General features: G+C 40.7%; 1 protein-coding gene across 6 annotated transcripts in view; it reads left to right on the plus strand.

Annotated features, from left to right (window-relative positions):
- Positions 1–312: 312 nt before the first annotated feature.
- ANKRD50 (ankyrin repeat domain containing 50) overlaps positions 313–21,259 on the plus strand; it is a 43,734-nt gene continuing 22,787 nt past the window's right edge. For 5 of the 6 annotated variants that reach the window (XR_008576963.1, XR_008576964.1, XR_008576966.1 and 2 more), the window contains exons 1-2: positions 313–474; positions 1,669–2,950. Coding sequence is in view for 2 of the 6 variants with exons in the window: in XM_054824691.1 (XP_054680666.1) it covers positions 2,472–2,950 (479 nt within the window). In the remaining 4 variants the exon portion in view is untranslated. Of the gene's footprint in view, positions 475–1,219; positions 1,378–1,668; positions 2,951–21,259 lie in introns of those variants that run through there. The other variant, XM_054824692.1, reaches the window with a different exon arrangement.

Below are 21,259 nucleotides of genomic sequence, written 5' to 3' on the forward strand. Positions count from 1 at the left end.
ACGGTCCCGCCGCCGCGGGCGCTGAGGGGAGACGGGCGGCCGGCGGAGGCCGGGACAAAGCCCGGGGTGGCGGGAGGGGCGGTGAAGGGTCCGGCGGGCGGTGGTGGGGTCCGCGCCGCCCGTCTCCCTCCGCCTCGGACTACTTCGCCCCAGATGTCGGGCGGCATCTACCCCCGCCTCCGCCGCCGCACGCGCTGGAGAGGAAGGGGGCGGGGCTGGCGCCGGAGGGGGCGGGCCGGGGCGGGGCCGCGGGCGGCGGGGCGGGGCCGGGCGGAGGGGGGTCAAGGAGGCGCCGAGGAGAGTACCAAACGGGCTGAGGCGGCTGCGGACCGGGCTGGCCGCGGGCCTGGCACGGCGGCGCCCGGGGGCGGGAGCCCAGGGGCCCGGAGGAAGAGGAGGGGCGCGCCGCCGCGGGGAGGGTCTGGAGGAGCAGAAGCAGCAGCCGCTGCTGCTGCCGCTGGGGCGACGGCGGAGGTGAGCGAGCGGCGGTGGGGAGGCCCCTCGCCCGGCCGCGGGGGGTAGGCGGCGGCGGCGGTTCGTCCCTGGCGGGGCGGCGGTTCGTCCCTGGCGGGGCGGCGGTCGGGGCGGTTGGCGGCGGGGCGGCCGTTGCGCGGCGGGCGGGGCGGGCTGGGCTGTACTTGCCGCCTGAGGTGGGCAGGGGACTGACACCGGTGCGCGGGGTTGGGGGCGGTGCGGGGGGGGGGGGGGGGTTGCCTGCCGCCGGGCTGGCAGCGGGGTGCCGCGGCGGGGGCCGGCCGCCTCGGCGGGGTGGGGGTGCGGTGCGGTGCCCGGGATCTTTGTGCGGAGCCGGGTGTGTGTGTGTGTGTGTGCAGGGGGAGGGGAGCGGGGGACAGGGCGTGTGTGCTCCGCGCCGGGGGTAGGAGAAGCAGATGAAGGGCGGGCGGGGAGGGGGGAGTTCCCCAGCTGCTCGCTTGACTCGGGGGTTTTTCCAAGGGAGGCGATGGGGCTGCCAGGGCGCTGCCGAAGTGACTTTCGAGCCGTGCGGGCGTCCGCGCCTCGGCTGAAAGAAAGCGGAGCCCGGGATAAAGGGTTTTGTTTGCGGGGAAGGGGGTGTCACGGTGGGGCCGGAGCCGAGGGGAAGGGAGCGGTGACAAGGGCGGCGGGGAGGCGTGAGGTGCCGGCGGTGGGGGTGTTAAACCGTGACCCTGGAGCCCGCCGGGCGCCCTGCTGCCGGCGAGTCGTGAACAAAGAAGTGTGCAAAGAGCCGTCGGCAGCTCTCCCGTGTAAAATAAACTTCAAAAAAAAAAAAAAAACAACAAAAACCCAGGCAAACCCGTAGCCGGCGGTAGAAAAATCGGGCGAAGAGAGAATTCGGTGATGAAGCCTTGTTAGGAAGAATATTTCTCAGACGAAGGGGTACGTCCAGTTCTCTGCAGGAGAAAATGCAAGACTTATTGCTCCTGTGGTTTTGAGGCCACTGTCACATCTCTTTATTGGTTTTTTGTTACCTTTTTTTTTTTATATGTGGCTAATCGTACCTTGTAACAACAAATTTCTTCAAACCAGCTTTTTAGATTAATTTGCTTTAATAGTGTAAGCAAAAATAAGGAATAAGAGCCCCTGACTTTATTCTTTGTTGTCTGCATTTGCAATTGACCGAATTATGACTTGCATGTAGGGTTAAAAGTGCTGTCTTCTTTATTTCAGAGCTCTAGGGGAAGATGTTGTCTCTTCTGACATCTTGCGATTAAGATACCTGAGAACAGGTTCAGTAAGAATCCAGGTTCCTGAAGAAGACACTTACGAATGTATTGAAATAAGAAGCTGAAAACATATTTTTTTTTTCCTGTCGTCTGTACTGCATAAGAAACCACAATCTGAAGCACTTCTCAGACGCTCACCCAGATGGATGAAGTCTGCAAAGCCCGCTGTCCAAAGTGACCGTTGCTTAGTAAGTGGTACTTACCCACATTTGTGGTATGTATATAGTGCTCTGAAGAAAAATCACTTTCTCTATAAAATTCCCAGAAGGAACATTTTATTATGGACAGCTTTTTCTGGATGTATATCCGGAGAGATTAATGCCTAGAGTTGAAAGGCGTTTAGTATACACTGAAAAGTTGGCTTTCCCTCAGTTTTTCCAGATGTATTGTCTCCCCTGTATACTGGGAACACACACAACTGCATAAACTACAGATGCAGCCATGGAGCTGTATGAACTTTTGAGCCATATGAGAAGTATTGTTGAGCGTTGGTATCAGACACCACTTCATGATGTCAGCTGAACTATGATTGTGTTATGCTAATCATAATAAAGCATACAAATGGAGTGACACCCTTCCTGAGAAGAGGCTGTTAAGTTCTACGAGAAAGGTTAACTGATTGCCGTAACCTCTGTCAAGTTCCGAGCAGAAGATTTTTCTGTGCAAGATGAATGCGTACCTCCCTACTCGGAGATGCTGAAGGTGTACTGCTGCTTATGACAAATCCAAGAGAAGAAGCTTTATAAAATGGCTCAAACCAGCTTGCTGCAGGGAAAGCAGTTTTACTGTAGGGAGTGGGTTTTCCACAAGCTTCAGCACTGCCTCCAGGAGAAAGCTAACTGCAGCAGTAGTGCTGCCAACAAACCATGTCTTGTAGCGAATTCTGGGAATAATACCGGTGTTGTCTCTGGGAAAGGAGCTGCCTGGGGTGTATTGTTGGTAGGAGGGCCCGGTAGTGGGAAGACGGCCCTCTGTACTGAGTTACTGTGGCCAAGCTCACCTGCAAACCTACAAAGAGGCTTACATCGTCAGGCGCTAGCCTTCCATTTCTGCAGGGCCCAAGACTCTGACACGCTGTGTGTTGGAGGGTTTATTAGAGGTTTAGTTACACAAATCTGCCGCAGTGGACTGATCCAGGGATATGAGGACAAACTAAGAGATCCCGCTATTCAAAGTCTCTTGCAACCTGGGGAATGTGAGAGGAACCCTGCTGAAGCATTTAAAAGGTAAAAACAAATTAAAAAAACCCTATTGAAAATAAAACCCAAATATAAAAAGTGCTGGCTTCTGTTTAGGTCTTCCTTCCAGAGAGTCTACCAGGCAGATGGTTTAAAACGTGTGTTTCATGGCTTGTTATCTCTGTCAGAGCTTGCAGACCTACCATGGGAAAATGTAAATTTTTCCTTATAGCTGACATAAATACTTACTTTTTAAACCAAATTTACTATTAATAGTCAATTTATTTACATTTCTATGTTAATACCCTCAGTTGTAACTGGTGTTTTGGAAAGATGTTAAAGTAATTGACTTCAGAGTGGAAGGTATCTAGTCAGTGGCCTTCATGTTTCACACAGGTAGGGCAGTTGTCCTTCACAGACCTGAAGCAGACCTTGTAGGACCCTCGCAAATGCTTCCAATATCGTGCTCTAAAAGGAAACTGGACTAATGGATCTCTGAGTCTGATCCAGCACATCGGTTTTATGTTTGTCTAAAAATATGTGGTAGGAAAATGTCAATTAACTCCTTATGTTACTTGTCACAATACGCACAGATTATGTCAAGTCTTTATTGCTACTTATGAAATAAGTACTCCAAAGTGTTGAGTGGATCAGAAATTTACAAAGAAGGCTCACCCTGCCCCTTTGGAGGCTTGTCAGTTTTCTAAGCTGAATGACAATATTTATTTTTTTACTTAATGTTCCGTAACAAACCAAAGTCTCTTCAGTATGTCACTGAGAATTTTGTTTCTTTAAGGATACTAATGTGTATGTGAGTGTATATCCATAGATCACTTAGAACAATGTCTTGAGCACAGCCTTCGCAAGTATGTGTCTATTGGTCTTTATTCCTTTGGGTCACAATGAAGGAAAATTCAGAAAGGATAAGTCTTATCTCTAGCAACAGAGCTTCAATTGATTGCGTTGCCAGTAGAAAACTTTCCTGAAATATTAGTTAAACCAAAGTTCTTTAGTATTGTGTAGTGACGTAACCTTTTGTGGTACTTAAGGGTTTATTGGATGATGTTTGCAGTATAAAAAAAAGTCCTGTCTTTTTTTTTTTTTTCTGCTGAGTACTAAAACTAGGTAAACAAGTCTGAGATTGAACTGTAGTGCTTGCTCGTATTGTGATGGTGGTGTAAAAGAGCCTTCCAGTTCTGATGGCTGTTACGTCCTTGCCTGCTGCTGAATAAACAGGATATATGTCTACATTGTTCTCAGTGTCGTGTCTAAACCAAGACTAATTCTGGATTTTTTTTGTTTGTTGCTAAGTGAAGATGCAACTTCCAGCAGCTATTAAGGTCCTAATTTTGGAAGTATTAAGCCCTTTCAGTTTCTAATGACTGAAATTAAGGGTCTATAAATGGAATAGCAGACTGGTCATCTAGCTTTAGGCAGTCTTCTAAAATCATGGAAGTGGGTTAATCTGGTGAGTAATAGCCCATTCATGTTTAAAAGTTTATTACAAGGAAATCGTACTAATTTAGTGCAGGCAAGTTCTCTCTAAGAGCCGGAATCCTTCCTCTGTTCTAAAGATGATTGCTTTACTCCAAAGAACCAGAGTCAGGTAAATGTCTTAAACAAAAATGCAGTATAGAAATATAAAAGATAACTTGTAAGTCAGACACAGCTTTTTAGCTAAGACTGCTTTTTTATGAATGCAGGGTATAATGATGGGCTGTTTGAGTATTTAGGTCGATATACAGGGTTCTTGGTTTTGTACTGGAAAAATAAAATATGACACAACATCTGGTACTAGTCTTTCCCTTCTCAAATTTTGCAGCAGTGATCGTGAACTCTTATTATTACGCTAAAAATACTTATGTTGTACTACAGCAGCTTCAGTCGAGGAGTTTTTTTGGGGTTTTTGGCCCTTCATATATTCCCTTGCTGCCCGCTTACCCTGATCTCCTGCTCTCAAAAGCAGCTGTGGTAGATAGTCTTCATTCTCAGATTTCAGGTTCGAGGGAGATGAGGTGTTAGAGCCAAGGTGCTGGACTGGGAATGTAAGTTTTCAGCACTGTGGCAGGGGACCAGGAGATGGCTGTTATCAGCAGTACCGCGAGCTTGTTTGCTAAGTGTACCATACAATTGCTGTCCACAAACACAAGGAACTTGGCAACCCCCTTCCCACCATCAAATACCTCGATCATTTGCTAATTGAACTTTTGTTAATATATAAAGCATGTAAGAAGTGTTTAACAAAAGTATAAGTATTTTTTCAAGATTTCTAAGACTTATCGCCGAGCACTTCGGTATTCTGGTCTGGTGTGTTTATATGTGCTTTCTGTTAAGTGAAAGTTGTTGTAATGTGAAATGAGTTCTAGGAAGACTTAACAGTCAACCGATTGCCTTCTGCATTGCGTAAAGACACTGAAACAGCATAAAGTTCTCGTCTTGATGCTCCATTGATTTTTACCTTATTTTAATTTTCTTTATTCAGTAGAAGAGGGGAAAGAGCTTCCTTTAAAGACAGTGTCAAATTTTGGCTCTGCTTTGCACAGCTGCTCCAGACCCAGCTATGTATTCATGGCCTAAAATGGAAAGACTTCTCTTCATAAGTGCTGAACAAGATTACGCCATTCTATTTTTGTGCTAATTGTCCTAGAAGCAGTGAGAAAGAAAAGCTTTCTAATGCCTTGTAACACGTCGGTTTATAAACAATATAGATGTCAGTAGTTAAAACAGCGAATCTTTGGCTGAAGAACGCTTTTTAGATAGGTTTTCAGCAACCCTGATGGTCATAGTGATACATGTGCAAGTGATGACACATAGAGTTAAGACTTTTCTCCTCCTGTTTGAATGTCTTCTCTTAAAAGTTTCTCACATATTTGTAATCTTAATGTGCCCTAAAAATTCTGTCAGGGGCAGATCTTGCAGATTTGAAGAATTGGAATGGCTGATCTGTACACATGTATTTCACAAGCATTTGTTGCTGCACTGACAGCTGAGAGAAAGAACTGGTACTTAGAGCACCGCTTCTGAGGCACTTTTCTTCTCACGCATGCAGTACTGGAGCAGAAAGCAGTCTTAAACATAAGGAAGAATGCTGAAGCCTCACATTCAAATTTTAGATGAAAACGAAGCAAAAAGTGTAAAGGAAATGGCAGAGAAACTCCAAAAGTGAGAAGAAATGTGTTAAACTGAAAGAATTTAATTGAAAAGGTCTATTAGGCTATTCTTCCCTATTTAAATAGAAAAGTCAAAATCAGAATAACCTAAATGTTGCAATACTGTCTCTAGGGTTGTGAATGGGGGTTGCTTTTGGTTTTGCTGTAGCAAAAAAAGTTCTGACCTTCCAGCAATTTGGTAGGAAGGCAGGCAGCTACGAGTTATCCAAGGCCATCAGGACATGGAGGAACTCTGATATAAACCGTGGATAATACTGAAATTTGTTCAAACTAGGCTGTAAAAGGACATTTACCCTTATGATCCTAGTTTATGTTTTTCAGACAAAGGAGATGACATTAAACATCGAAGGCTTATAATTCCCACATGTTGTGCTACAGTTAGGATTAGTGGTGGAAGGCAGAGCTTGGTTAATTCACAGCCCAGAAAGTGAACATTACCAGAAGTGTAGACCTAGTTTACCCTGTAGGGTTCATTTCTTTTGCAACCGTTGCTCTGGGTTTGAAAGACATTTATGACCAGAGCTCCTGAGTCAGTTTCACAGAATTTAGAGTTAGAACATATCTGTTAAATTACATACTGTTTTTAAGCTTGCACTAAACTCACCTTTACTATGTGTTGGTCTAGCACAAACTTAAAGCAAAATTCAAATTTTGCTTGAGTGAATTGCTGAAATTAATACCAAAAAAAATGGTGAATTTCCACATCTAACAGGTTGGTTTAGATGGAGCTACTTTGCTATCACTCACAGATGAAGTTTCTTGCTGTCTTCTGCATGTCTTCTCAAGAAAGTTCAAATCTTGTGAGACTCTTCACATACATACTTCTCATGTATTGAATTTGGGTCAATGATGTTTAAGTGTTTTTTCACTTGCGGAGTGTCCTAAAACTTTATTGCTGAAGTATTTCTAATACTATTACTCTACTTATTTGCATTGGTGGAATTGCATTCCCATGCAAGTAGCTGTCCCTGATCGGGAGGGACCCAAGAAAAGAACAATTTAAAAGAAGGAAGAAAAAAAAAGTTGCTGAACAAATTTGTTATTGTATAAGAACTTCATAGAAGTTTTCTTAAGCTCATGTTACATCTTCTTTACCAAAAATTAATATAGTGGAAACTATGCCCCAGAACTTTTTCAGAAAGGACACCAGATTTATTTATTTTTCTACGCATGCTGGTGCTAAATTCAGTGTAATGGTTCCTTTTGTAGCTTCCCAGAGAATCACAGCTGGTCTTCTATTTCTAACAGCTGATCTCTGCTACTCCTATTTGAAAGGGAGAAACCCCAGAGAGTTAACTAACCTGGACAGGGGGCAAGAGGCATCCACACCAAGACATTAATGGCAATAAAAAATGGTTGGATATTGCAGTTTCTTTGCACCCTAGCGCTCTGTGAAGCTGTACTAGGTATCTGTGGTACAGTTCGTATGCCTCTGCATGCACAACAGATTCGTATCGTAATGGAACGTGACTAATGATGTTAAGTGATATAAAAAGTAAAGCAGTTTTATAGTTGTCTAGAATATGCAAATAGCTGTAGACTTGATTGTAAAAAAGTGTGAGAGGTCACATAAGGTTTTATACCGACTGCAGGTTTGAAGCAGGGGTTTATGTTGATTAGAATTGAAAGCCTCCTTGTATGAGTCATTTGTTTGGACAGCATTAAAGTACAACAAATCTCGTGCCAATAGCCGTTATCTATGTAAGATTACTTTTACCTCTTTGGAGGAGAACTCCAAAGGATTGAGCCTCTGGTGTTTCATGTTTGGCAATATGATGGAAATCTCAGAAACAGCAGAATTCAGAGTAAAAAAACCTAGGATTGTCAACCAATGCTAACAAGCATTTCCTCCTCTCCAGCCCTTCACCTGTATTGGCTTTCCATGCTACTAATTTTTCTTTCTTTCCTGTTTCCCTCAAGAGTGGTGTATCATTAGAAAGTTGCAAATTGCAGGTGATTCAGAGAGCTTTATCTAAATGATAAGGGGAAGCAAGTTTTACTTCCAGTTCTGGATTGTTTGTCTGACAATGTAGAAAAATACAGGTTTGTTCAGCAAATGTTCTGTCGCTGTTGTACAGGGACTTTAAATCTGTAGTACTGAAATGCTGTTTTTCTTGCCATTTATTTAGCATAGATGAAGGAGCAGGTTTAGAAATTGAGTTGTATGCGGTAACAGATGAAGTGTGAAGAAGCTGTTCTTTTTAGAACTCCTTGTACGATCTTTGAAGCCACTAATATAATTAAAATTATCATGGATTGTGTAGGCTTCGTTGAACAATTAATTAGTGCGCTTTTCACTGTTTTGGAGTAGCTCATTCTTAATTGCAAAAACTTAAGTCTTTTTTGGAGTAAATCTGAGAAGTTGAAGGCCAGCTCCTCCAGTTCTTTCCTTCCCCCACCCCCACTTTTAACTGTTTCCTTTTGTATTGTCTTTAGCTAACAGAAAGTTTCAAATCCACTTTAATGGCTGATGCCAGAGATTAATTGGAGTATCCTGACTTTCATGGGGTTAATCTTTGATACTTTACCCAACAAACTTTGAGTTTTCCTTGCTAGTGAATTACCCACAGTACATCCTCCTGCGGCTGTTTGCAGCCCCCAAAGTTCTGTGACTGCTGTGAAAATAAGCAGTATTCATTTTGCTCTGGATGGAGGGGCTGAGGTGGAAGCATGTGATATTGGGGCTACTTTTCTCTTGCTTGTATATTCTTTTTTTTTTTTTTTTAATTAAATGCATTTACTAAAAGTCTGGTTTTACCATGAGCTTAGGAGGGATTGAAATAAAAGCTGCACTGAGACGCAGCACATTGGAGACAGTTATAGATGCCTGAGCTTGGACCATCTGGAAAGTCAAAAGTTGCTGGGATTTCTATCAATTTATTTTGTAAGACATAAGTAATTCAGTATTAATTTTTTTGTAGAAAAGAAATGCCTTGACTTTTCTCACCCAAGTCTCAAAGGCTGTCTGGAAGTGATCTACATCTTTTTTTTCTCTAAACTTCTCCTTTCTCCTGGAACGGGCTGCTACACAGCCTTTCCCTCTGCTTCTGCAGCTCCAGTACAATCTTGGTAGCCGTAGCTTTGCGACGGTTACGAGGAGGGTGTGAACATAGGTATTGTCAGACTCTAATTTCATAGAGCTATAAACGGTAGACACAAAGCCAAGGACTAACTGTATCCTGTTTCATGTGAAGAAAGATTTGAATGCATAATGAATTAATTTACAAGACCCTTTAAAGAAGAAAGTTTATTTACCACGTGTAAAGTTCAAACGTGCAAGTGACTGATTTCAACCTTGAGAGAGAAGGTTGGACGGAGACCTCAAAATCAAGTCCACCATCTCCTTCCCTAGGCAGAAGAAACAAAGTCTGTTTCTGAGATGCTTGCTTCATCTGCTCTCATGCTTCACAATTCTTACCAGAAAAAAATTTCCGTATGTCTAACCTGAGTTTGTTTTTTTTTTCTTGCTATAATCTAAGCTGGTTACTACTTATGGTGTTCTCTAAAGATGTGGAGAATAGATTCTTTCTCTCGTTTTTGGGACAGCCTTTTACATATTTGAATGCTGCTTTATACTCTTTCATCTCATCTTTGAATTAAATAATTCCAACTTGTTAGTCTTTCCTCAGAGGTCACACCTAAGAATGTGACATTAAAAAAATCCCTTAGCTAAATAAAATTTTCTGTATCTAAAGGGAATTTTTTTAGTAACATTTTAGATGTGTAAATACGCAGCATTCTACTTCTTTACTTTCCCAGGATTTTGTCCATTCCTACATCTTTCATTTACGCTTGACTAGAATCCTGAAGCTAGTTGGATCCTAGTCTAGAGGAGCTTGATCTGGTACGAGATTGAATTCTGCTTTTAGTAGGAGCCATAACTATTCTCAGTTAAAAGCAAGTTGTTTTGTGTTAGGTACCTTTTTGTGGACTTCCTGTGGTGTATCGATGGGTTGTTGAAGATCTGAGCACCTCCAGCATGCCAAAGGGGAAGTGCAAGCAGTGCTCTAGCAAGGGAGGTTCTCTGTGATCTCTCCCAGGTAGTCTTCTGCCTGTTTTTAGTCTCAGTTTGAGATTCCACAGAAGTTGGGTGTTGGAATGACAAGCTCTCAATTCTGTGTGATTCAAGGCTAGATTCATGAAAGGATGTAAGTCTCTCCTGGTTTTTGAAAAACCTTAGACTGTCATACATAGTCATGCCAAAACATATATGCCTCTTTTTGTTACTGATAGTATTATGTACTCAATCATAATGGAATAATTACAGTTTGATCTTAGTATCTCATTTCTGGTGAAGAAAGTTCGTGTCAAAAATACGTGCCTTCAATATCAAGTGACTGAGGTACTTTTTACTTTAAAAAAGTTTACTCCTTTGAGTTTCATCAGAAAGACTGGACAGTTTTACAGCCTTTGGCTTCCTAGCAGATTGATCTTCATGCTGTGGAGGCTTACACTTAGTGATTGTGTACTGAGAGACATAAAATATTAAAAATAGCAGACAGACTTCACAGCACAAAGTCTTTTATGACTCTTTATAGGAAGCACCTACATGTAGGCTGATATATGCAAGATCAAAAGATCTTTTGAGATCTAATGAAGAAAAATGGTGAACAAGACAGTCTGCATGAAAAAAGTAAGGAACAGTACAAAAAAATGTGTTGCGCTGAACCTTAATACTATCTCCCATATCATGATGTACTGTAAAGATGTGAACTACTAAAGTGTATTAATGCTAGATACTAAATACTACTTGTATTCGATGTAGCTTACTAGTTACAACAGTCCAAATAATAATGAGTAGTTTCTGTGCTGACTTTCACTTTTGTGTGGTGTGAGCCAGTTAATTTATAAGTATTTACATATTTGTCATGTATATTATGGAGACTTCTAGTAAATACAAAATTTGTCTACATTTTAATTATTCAGTAACATGATTTATTTTATACTAAAAAAATGGTAGAGGCAGGACACCGACTGAAAATCAGACCAATTCATGGGTGAGATGAGAAACTATTTTTGTAAAAGCATGCACAAAAGGTTAAAAAGAATCTACCAACTCAGCTTGTATTTCCAGCTCAGTGAAAGTGAAGCTGCAGAAGGTAAACTGGTATTTCATAAACTTGCTCTTGTGAGAGTATTTGACTCTGATGGAGCTTTTGATTCCTAGTATGTACATGTAATATGTAACTGATGCTTTAGACTTCTAACTGATGTTTCATAGAAAATGCTGGTTCTGGTGCTCCCTAGACTATTAGAAAGTTGAGCTGAAGCTTAAGTACTTTGTGTCATGTTTCTCTTTAGGCTGTTCCCTTAAATCTGTGGAGTTAACGAGTCACATAGCAACAGTTAGTGTTTCTGCAAGGGCAAAGTTGTATGTTCTTCTTTCATTGTATGGAAGCACTGCATACAGGCTGAACATAATACCATTTAAGGTTTTAACCTTTTCAGTTTAAATTACCATAAGAAAGTTTCCCCGAGGCATTTTAATAATGACAACTTACATAGACCTTTTTGTCTTCTACTTCTATAGGCATTAACTTTTTGCCTTTAATCTGTGTGGCTCAGTCTTAAACCTTACAGGTTTTCCTATAAGCTGTTTAGTTAGATGGACCTTAATAGCAATTCTCACTTGTTAATTATTTCCCTTGCCTCCAATTTTCTATGCACATGTTCATAGCTTGTGCAAGGGTTTAAGTTTCTCTTCTTTTCTTCCTTTTTAATGAAAAAATGAAAAGGATTTGGCGGATTGTGAAGTAGAAAGGACTTAGTGTGTCTAATATACTGGGAAAAGATAGTACTGAAATATCGCCTCCTGAAAGTGTTAGTGAAGCAATGCATTGAAGAGGTTTCAGTTTCTTCTGCGTGATGATGTATACAATACACCGGGAGTGGTGAGAAATCTTCTCTCTTTGTCTAGGAGCAGGAATGTTTTTTTTCACAATTGAAGAATTACGCTCAAAAAGAAATAATTAAGAAAAAAGACAAGTATGAGGAAAAAAAATTAAGGAAATAATTATGTTGAAGTAAGGGTTGAGTTGTATATAGGTGTTCCAAGGTATTGCAGAGGAGGTGCTGTAAAGAATGTAGGTGGGTAGGTTCCTGGTGCACTTGATGGCATCAAAATGTGATGGAATAGCATGAAACAACTGAAAATGAGATCAAGAAAAGGCAAATGGCAAACTTACATAGCCAATGAAGTGAAAGGGGCAGAACAATTGCCATCAGAGTCCTCTCTGTGTTGCGTGTTTGCAGACAACTTCACACAAAGCAAGGACCAAAAAGTCTTTGGTGTTGATAGAAGGTGATCAGACTTCTTGGCTTAGTTTTGGATGCTGTTGTTTAAATTGACAAGATTGGGAGGAAGAATGAGAATAAAGGATCATATGTGAGTGGACTTTAAGTCAGTGGCCCATCAACTATGTCTTTTCCTTGTTTTTTTTTTTTTCTTTGTCCCATACTAGTAAGAGTTGGTAGTACTGATGTGCGTGTGAAGAAAGGGAGGTGAGCATCTGGCTGCACAGACACAAGCCTGTATGCTAAAGATCCCTGATACCTTAGTAGATGAAAGAGGTGAAGAGGAAAGGGGCATGGCAGCATCTTATTTAACGTTGTTTGAAGAATGATGAGTTGTCCTAGAAGGAACAGAAAACTGTTCAGAGGCTCTAGGCTGGTTAAGGAAAATACCAGCAGTATAGAGATGACAGTAATGGGCAGATATGGAAGAACATCATGAGGAAGAACTGTTAAAAATGAGATTGCAACATGATTTCCATCTTAAAGCACTTAATTAACAAGCCCTGGTTTAACTACTTTAACTCTCCTGCAGTCATGGTGAGCAGGATGCAGTCACTGAGCTGTCCACCCTTTTTCTACGCTTCCGTGAAGCAGAGTTCAACAGGACACTGGAAAAAAAATTCTGTTTGTAGGTAAAGTGCAGCAAATCTGCAATAAGAGAGGTTGTTCCTATATGATTGTCAATTACCCTAAATTAGCAAAGGAGTACCAACTCTGCCTTCTCTACCAGATGGAAACTTAACTAGTCAACAACACAAAGTGTTTAAGAAAGAAGAATGTTATGAACTCTTCAGTTAGGTGTCCTCGCTGGTGCACTGGTGTAAGTGATGGCAGTGGTACCGCCACGCATTAGTTTTGACTAGTCTAGAAACACATAGGTAAACTTTCCAAACTCTTACTGCATTCCAGTGACAATTGTATGCATCAGTTTGGTTCAGTTGCTTTATTTTGTATTGGAGAGTGTGGCCACTGGCCACTTCCTTTGCTTCAGCTTTGTTCCACTTACTTTCTTTAAAAAAAAAATGAAGAAAAAATGTATTTTTTTATCCCCCCCTGCACCCCCCCAAGATTTGTAGCAGGTATTGCACATTCACATGGTTTGATTTTTATGATTTCAGGTATACTTTTTTTTCTGTAGTATCTCCTTCATAATTTAAAATTATGATAAAGTTGCCTTCCACAGTAAACATCATGTGTATAAATTGTTGGGGGGGGGGGGGGGGAAGAACAGGAGAATGTAGTTCTGTCACTGGTTCGATTGTACTTAGGGCTAAAGATAGATCATACTAAATATAAAGCTATCGAATCGGTTCCAAAGCTGATTGCATCACTGCTCTAAGATAATAGAATCAGGTTCACATGGTGCTAACCTAACTATGTTTTTTAAAGTAAATTACAGAGAAGATATAGAAGAGAGCAATGGGAGATTTACAGTCAAATTAAGAGAAACTATATCTGCTTGGGGTCGGGGGAGCTAAAAAAACAACAAGAAACCATAAAGTAAGTAATACGGACCCAGAATGATGCATGAGGAACATATGCTTTGGATTCTACTTTGGGGAGTATGGGAGAATAATTTTGGATGGGACACGTGAAAGCTGCTCCATCTGTTGCCTCTTCAACTAAGAGAGTGCAGCTAAAGGTTAGGATAGTCCCCTTGACTTGAGAAAATAAGATGGAAAAAGATACGTGGTAATGCAAACATAGGAGGAGAGCTGTCTTAAGTGCTTGACTAGTGAGGTAAAATCCTAACAGCTTTTCTTCTGGTATTTGTGCAGAGGATTTTCTGAAAATGAGGTTGGACAGTATAATCCTGTAATCAGGTCAACAGGTGAAGTGTGGGGTGCTTTATGATGATGTGCAAGAAATGAGAAAGGCAGGTATAGAGCAATTTGATTGGGGAATGATCAAGATTTCAAAATGTATATTGTTGTTTATCCTGGTTTCTCCAGGCAGGCAATTCCAGAACCCCCTGTTCAGAAGAGACAGCTCACTGCTGAAATAGCCACTGCAGCACCTCTTCTTTGTGCTTCCCAATCAGTAACGTTTGTTGTTTGGGGTTTTTTTTCTTCTTTTGGAATCAAATGCGTAGGAAAAATCTAATTAATTTGGAGCATGTCAGACTGAACTGCAGTAATAACAGTGACTGTTTCTGTATCTTGCATTATGCTATTGTCTTTTGTTCAGTGGTCATGGAACAATAGAACGTAGGGCTGGCTGGACAGTAAACTAAAAATATAGCCTGACAAAAGCCACGCAATTTGAAGTATTCAGTGCAGATTTCTACCTGTCTCATCTGCGGGTTTTTTGTTTCATTTTTGTGGCTAGTATTTGTCTCCTGTGACAATTACAGTAATATACGTGGAAGGCAGTGTCTGTTTCTTCAGTTGCATTTATGCTCTGCATAAATCAAGACAGAAGAAAGAAATAGATTTTTGTCTATCTCCAAACCATAGTATAATACCAACAAACTCAAATGCCTGTAAAGCTACAAGATGTTCAGTTCTGCTGTATACTGATGTGTTCAGATAACACTGCTCATAGAAGATATATTTTTATTAATTTTTATATGGCTAAGGAGCCAGGTAGTTAATAAGGAAAGCTGAAAAGACTACATATTTCATTTTGCTATACCTTTGGTTTCATAAATGATTTAAAACTAACTTCGTAATCTTAATACATTCTGTTGCATATATAAACTTGTTAGTTTTCTTATTATGGTACCCCACTCCTACATGTTGCATTTCAACCACAGACTTCTGCATATTTACAAAGTAAGTTATTATCTTGACTTTACAGGTATGGAAAATAAGGTACAGTATAGGTAATTCTCTCATTTCAACTAATAATGGTTTTCAGTGAGTCTGTTGTTGATGCTTTCATGTCGTGCATTTGATGTAAAGTGCACTTTCTTTGTCACCCCTTACCTCTTTCTCTCTCTTTTTTTTTTTTTGAGAGAGATTGAATTGTGGAAACAATTAGAATGTAATTGATGCTTAATACAAAGAAAAGCAGTGATTTTTTTGACCCTAATAAAAGAGACCTTTTAAACAATACCTGATGGATGACAAATTCCAGGGATAAATATAAACAACAGAAACTTAGACAACAGCTCAAAAACCGGGGGGTGGAGGAGGAGAGGAAATAGGGTTATTCATATAGGGTCATGGGACGGACAGAGAAGATAAGTGAGGTAGTAATCAAGTGCCTAAGGTGTCTTTATACTAATAGAAAAAAGGTGTGGGGTGAACAGGCAGAACTGGAAATATTAGTACACAGTCAAGATTCAAATGATCTAAAAGATCTCTCAGGATAACTTGTATAACTGGTATGTTAAAAAAAAAAAAAAGTAGCTTGTTTAGGAGTTGCTTTGTGTATCGCATGCTTGCTTGTAGTCTAGAATAAACTGGAGACGTTAAAGCCACTGAAAAATCTGTGAATAAAAGCTATGCTACGTGTGGTGATAGTTTTACATGTTGAGATCTACTTAAAGGTTTGTTGGTAAAAGTGTTATCTTTTGTGGACTGTAAATAAAACTACCTACCAACTACCCTGTTAGACCATTTTGTGTATGTAAAAGTTTACCTGCTTCGGTAAAGTCTAGTAGTTCTCAGTAACTAAGAGAGATTGCTATTTCCTAAAATACAAATGTTTTTACCAAACCAGTGAGATCAAGTAAGCAAAGCTTCTTTAAGATATCAGATGGAATTATCCAAGGCATAGAATTTGGACGATAATGTCTATGTAGTTGAAATATTTGAATAACAAAACAAATAGGAGATGAACATCAGCTGGGAAAGCATGATATCAGCAGGAATCTGTCAGTGACCATATTTCTAATGTCAGAGAGGAGAAAATAGCTAGTGGGAAGACACAGATTTGCTTCAATCAGATTGGAAAGAACCAGCTGAGAAAATGAAATACAACTTTTTGAGACGGTGACTATGAAATGTTCTTACATGCATGATGTTTAGAAGAGGAGGAAAAGGAAGGACAAACTAAAAGCAGTGGAGTGGGAGATATTGGTGACCTCAGATAATTTGTGGGTAAGATCTCATGAAAGAAAGGAATTAGCTGGAAAGAACACCGAGGTCTCAAAGCAATCTATTAAATGTCCAATTTAGTGAAACTGAGCTCCTCATCACTCCTGTGTTAAACACTAGGAGGAAGACTGCGGAAAAAACATAGTTCACCTACTGAATATGAAAGTAAAAGTAATGTGAAAATGAGGGCAAACCTGAAGGTTCAAAGTGCATTGTTCATTCTTCCCGCAAGGTGCGTTTTGTTTTGTAAAAAATAATTCCACGCATACGTTAGCAGAAGGAAGACAAAATCCAGCAAGTATAGGTCTGCCGTTCACTGGGGAGGAAAAACTGATAGCACTGGGAAAGCTGAAATGTTCCATGTTTGTGTATGTTGCCTTTTCTTAAAAACAGTCATTTTGCTGTCAGCTAACGTAATTAAAACTAGCAACAAAGAAGTAAGATTACAGAAAAACATAGCCCAGACAAAAAACCCACCATAGAATAGGTGAGATGTTTTCAAACTATTCAGCCTATGAACTGTTACTGATTATCTTCAAAGGGCAGGTTATCTTTGTCAGGATGGCTGAAAATTCAGACTTGAAAGAAAAAGATGTATACTTAGTGGCTTGCTTTAAAAAGGGACAAAAAGTGTGTCGATTGAAATAAAAAATGCCAGAACAAATAATCAAGCTACTTGCAAGCAGCTGGAAGATAACAAGGAGTTAAAAAACAGCTAACATGGTATGACTTGGTTAGGTTTTGACAAATCTAATCTAACTTCTTTCTGTAAGAGACAGAGTAATAATACTTGCAGATAGGGGATAACCATAAATGTCGTTGTGATTCCAGGAAGGCTTTGATGCTTACCTGAGGCTCATGCAAACAGACTGTGTGCAAGGTAGAGCTATATTTGGCTGCATGCAAACAGCTTTGAGTAACTGTACTTGGCGAGTAATTACAGTAGTTCATTTTCAAATCACGTTGGGTTTCATAGAGGTCTGTCTCTGTTCAGTGCGTTCCTTGATGGTCTGGCTGACTGAGTAGAGGAAAATGGTTATACATTTTTGGATACTACTGGCTGCTTTGTAATGACCCTTGTGTTATCCGTGGGATGCAAGTAATAGGGTGAGAAGTACAAGGTTTAAATTGCAGGAAAGCAGGTGAAGGTTAGACTCACAGGGGGAAGAGGAAAGCTTCCTAATTACAAGAATATTGAAGCACTGGAATAGATCGCTTGGGGAGACAGAGTATTGATCAGTGGAAGTCTTCAGGAATGCCCAGACTAGTGTATCTCAGGGCTGACAGATGTAGAGCTGATCTGGCTGTAGACAAGGAAGTGGACTAGATGACCTCTCCATCACTAAAAACCAGAACTGGGAGAGTTTGTGTAGAATAAATTGCTATTTTATATTACATGTTCAGGAAAATGTTTGCATTGTTTTCTGTACTCTCCTCCTCTTTGCCTTTGGTAGCGACGCAGATTTTTGTATGTCAGACTCTGAGTAGTTTAGGACATATTGTGTATGTTAGCACATATGGCAAATATATGCCGTTTTAAAATAGAGAGAGAGAGTCAACCTGCTCATGGTAGCAGGTGTGAATGGTTTTCAGCTACAGTTGTCTGTCCTTTATAATAGTTGAGTTGTTTGCAAACTGTTCTAGACAGTCAACTGTTACACCAAAATATTTGCTCCTAAGGTTTCTATTTTATGAGATTTCAAGTAAATCTACGAGTAGATCCACTGGCAATGCTTTATAGACAAAAATCACCTATATATTTGCAGGAGACAGCAGAAGCTCCCTAATCAATACACAGGGGTCCAGCACACTGTTTATGTGTGACCCACGGTGCTGGTTCCACGATAAGCTCTGCTGTTGTCTGGCCCGATGCCCTGGAGCTAGCTTTTGTGCTCTCCTTGGGGGACTGCTTTACAGTTACAGGTAAAATTCAGGTTGCTACAAGACATTGCAAAATCAGGTGCTGAATTGCACAAGACTTGCTGCTGTTTCTAATTCACTGCTTCTGAAAAGACCAGAGGCTAGATTTATATCCATGTACTGTACCTAGAGCTTTCCCAATAGGTGATTCTCAGCATTTGGTTTTCTTTTCTGCTTTCTGCCTCTTCCTTCATAAGACTAACTGCGGTTGAGAAGAACTGCTAGAGCCAATTTATCTTTCTGTGCAGCCTGTAAATAAATAATTTACTAGAAACAATAATCTATATTATACTGTAGTCCATGAGTGTGAATAGCTCCAGTATTGCACTTTGTCAGAAAGTCATAATCAGTTGCAATACACTTTATCATGCTGAAGAATTACAGAACGGGTATCTCAATAACCTGATCAAATCCGTCGGTATGTACACAGGTGTGCACACATCAAACCGGGTCAGTTCACTCTGTCATGCTTAGCTATATGGGGGTTTTTATTTTGCAGTTTTTTTAAGTGTCGAAGTGTTCTATGCTTCATAGCCCTTGTATTTGTCGACTGTTTCCACTGTTAAGGGTCCTGCGTGTGGGTTTTTCAGGATGGTATTACCAGTATGAGCAGCTGAGCAGTTAGTAAGAAGCAAAGGCTTATAGTACACACGTACATAGTGCCAAGAATTGGGGTGATATTATATGGAAAGCAGCTATTGGACTTGACAACTAGAATTTCCCTTTTAATCATTAGTCAGAATGCATTACGAGGCAGGTAAATAAACTGTTTACTGTCAGTCATGCATAAGACATAAATGCCTTGTCATAGGACAAAGTAAAACTTGCCTCTACAAACAGTACTGCAAGTAATTTGTAAAGATGCTCTGGTTTTTCTTTCTGTGTGAATACAGCTGCTGAAAGTCTTCTCAGAAAGAGGATAATATTTCATCAACGGCAGGATTTGTCAACTTTATTAGAAGTGAAATTTACCTTTTTTTCATTTATTGTGACCTAGACCCCCTATGCAGTTTGGAAAATAAAAGAGAAAAATTCTGCTAATGGCATACATCTGTCTTTGCTGAAGCTTCTAACAGTCTTTAACAGCTTTATCTTCACTGGCTTCATTCTTTCAAATGCAAATTGGAAACTGGGGGGGTGGGGGGGAGGGACACACGACATCCTTAACGGGTTATATTCTGCTAACCAACCCCTGGATTATTATAATAAAGTAATGAATAGATGTCTGTAAACTCATGAGGCAGTGGAGAGCGAGGTGAGGTATTTGCTGTCACTTGTGTGAATTTTTTAAGTACAGATGATTAAAAAATGTGGACTTGCGCGATTTGTTTTCTTCTATTGTACATTTTAAAGGTTTTACGTTTACTCCATGAGCAGTGAAAGCAGTGAAAACCCCATTGTATATAGATTTGTGCCCTTAGGTCTCCTGCAGCGGCCTGGGCTCCCCTCTGTAATGTCTGTATAACATATTTTCCCTTTTGGTGTCACGCAGCACCTCTAGCTCTTAACCACCCTGGAGAGCCTTCTCCTTCCCTGCGTGTCCCCCAGCAGTGGGCTGGGGAAGATGGAGTTTCTGCTACACCTGATTCAGAGCTGGCAGAGGCAGCAGCAGGTTTCCACTTACTGGTTTAGATTTTTGCTAGGTCTCTATGTGTGATTTTTGGGCAAAAATCCCACTAGTACTTATGTTGCTGGCAAAAATTACTGGAACATTATGTAAATACAGTTGGCGTATTTACAGTTTCACTATGCACTTCATTTTTTTGTATTTTCTGATACGACATAAATGGAAATGAGTGTCTTAAAAATTACATGGTAAACTGCTGTGATAGATCGTGTTGTAAACCTCCCCTAAGAAGGAAGATGCTTGCTTGTTTCTCTAAAGATTGAAACTAGTGTTTGAAGAATTGTCTATTTTGTTATACACTAGGTACTGTTAAACTCTTTATCTGTAAATATATATGTAAAGATATCCATCCAATATATATACAAGTATATTCCTCCATTACTTTAATCTTCAATAATTCTTTAGGTCAAATGGGCAAATGAGCAATTTCCCTGTAAACTCCAGGAGGCATTCAGATCTCGTACAGAGGACGGCACTGCATTGTCCCTCTCATGTAAGACAAATGTTTTATGAGGTTCTGTTGGCGAATTTTCACCAACAGAATAAATTCAGGTAAACCTCGATGTGCCCTCGATTGCTGATATCAGTTGATCAGCTCCACCATGTTGATAGCAATCACCAAACCTATTCATCTAAGGTATTATGAATACATTTTTTTCAGCATATGTTTACAATCCTCAAGGAATTAGTTCAATTCCAAGGAATTACAATCCTCACAGAGTCTGCAGCTATATTCTGTTACTCTGTGTGATTGCCTACCAGCACTGCCATTTCTTGTGACTCAGAATAGTGGCATTGGTATTAACTTAATTGTAAATATCACATATTAACTGTCTCACTGACAATTAATATTGCTTTCCTTTTTGAAGTGCAATAGTCTTTAGGAAAGATGACGTTCTGCGGGGAGCTCGGCAGGGAGGTGCTGGTGAACTCAAGCAGGAGAATGCCAACTTTGTACCATTTTAGAACTCCCAAAACCCGAGTGGGCAATACAGACAAGCTGAAGTAGAGCATAAGGGCAACCTTAGCTGACAGCAGTAAACATCACTCAGAGCACTTAGCACCGTGTTTAAAAAGCCATTTGGGATGTTTGCCTTACTTCTCTTGTGCTCATCTCCTGTAGTGGTGTTTTCTAACTTGCAGCGCTGCCAGTTGTTCTTTCCAACCTGACAAAATGCAACAGTGAAAAACACACCCCAAACAGCGGATCCAGCCAGGTTCAGAGTGGTAACGTTGCACGGCGTCCAACCTGGAACAAGCACACAGCACACGGCCGTTCTCTTGGTACATAAGAAAATCTTAC

The sequence above is a fragment of the Grus americana genome, chromosome 4 (genome assembly GCF_028858705.1).
Source record: "Grus americana isolate bGruAme1 chromosome 4, bGruAme1.mat, whole genome shotgun sequence".
In the NCBI taxonomy this organism is placed as follows: domain Eukaryota; kingdom Metazoa; phylum Chordata; class Aves; order Gruiformes; family Gruidae; genus Grus; species Grus americana.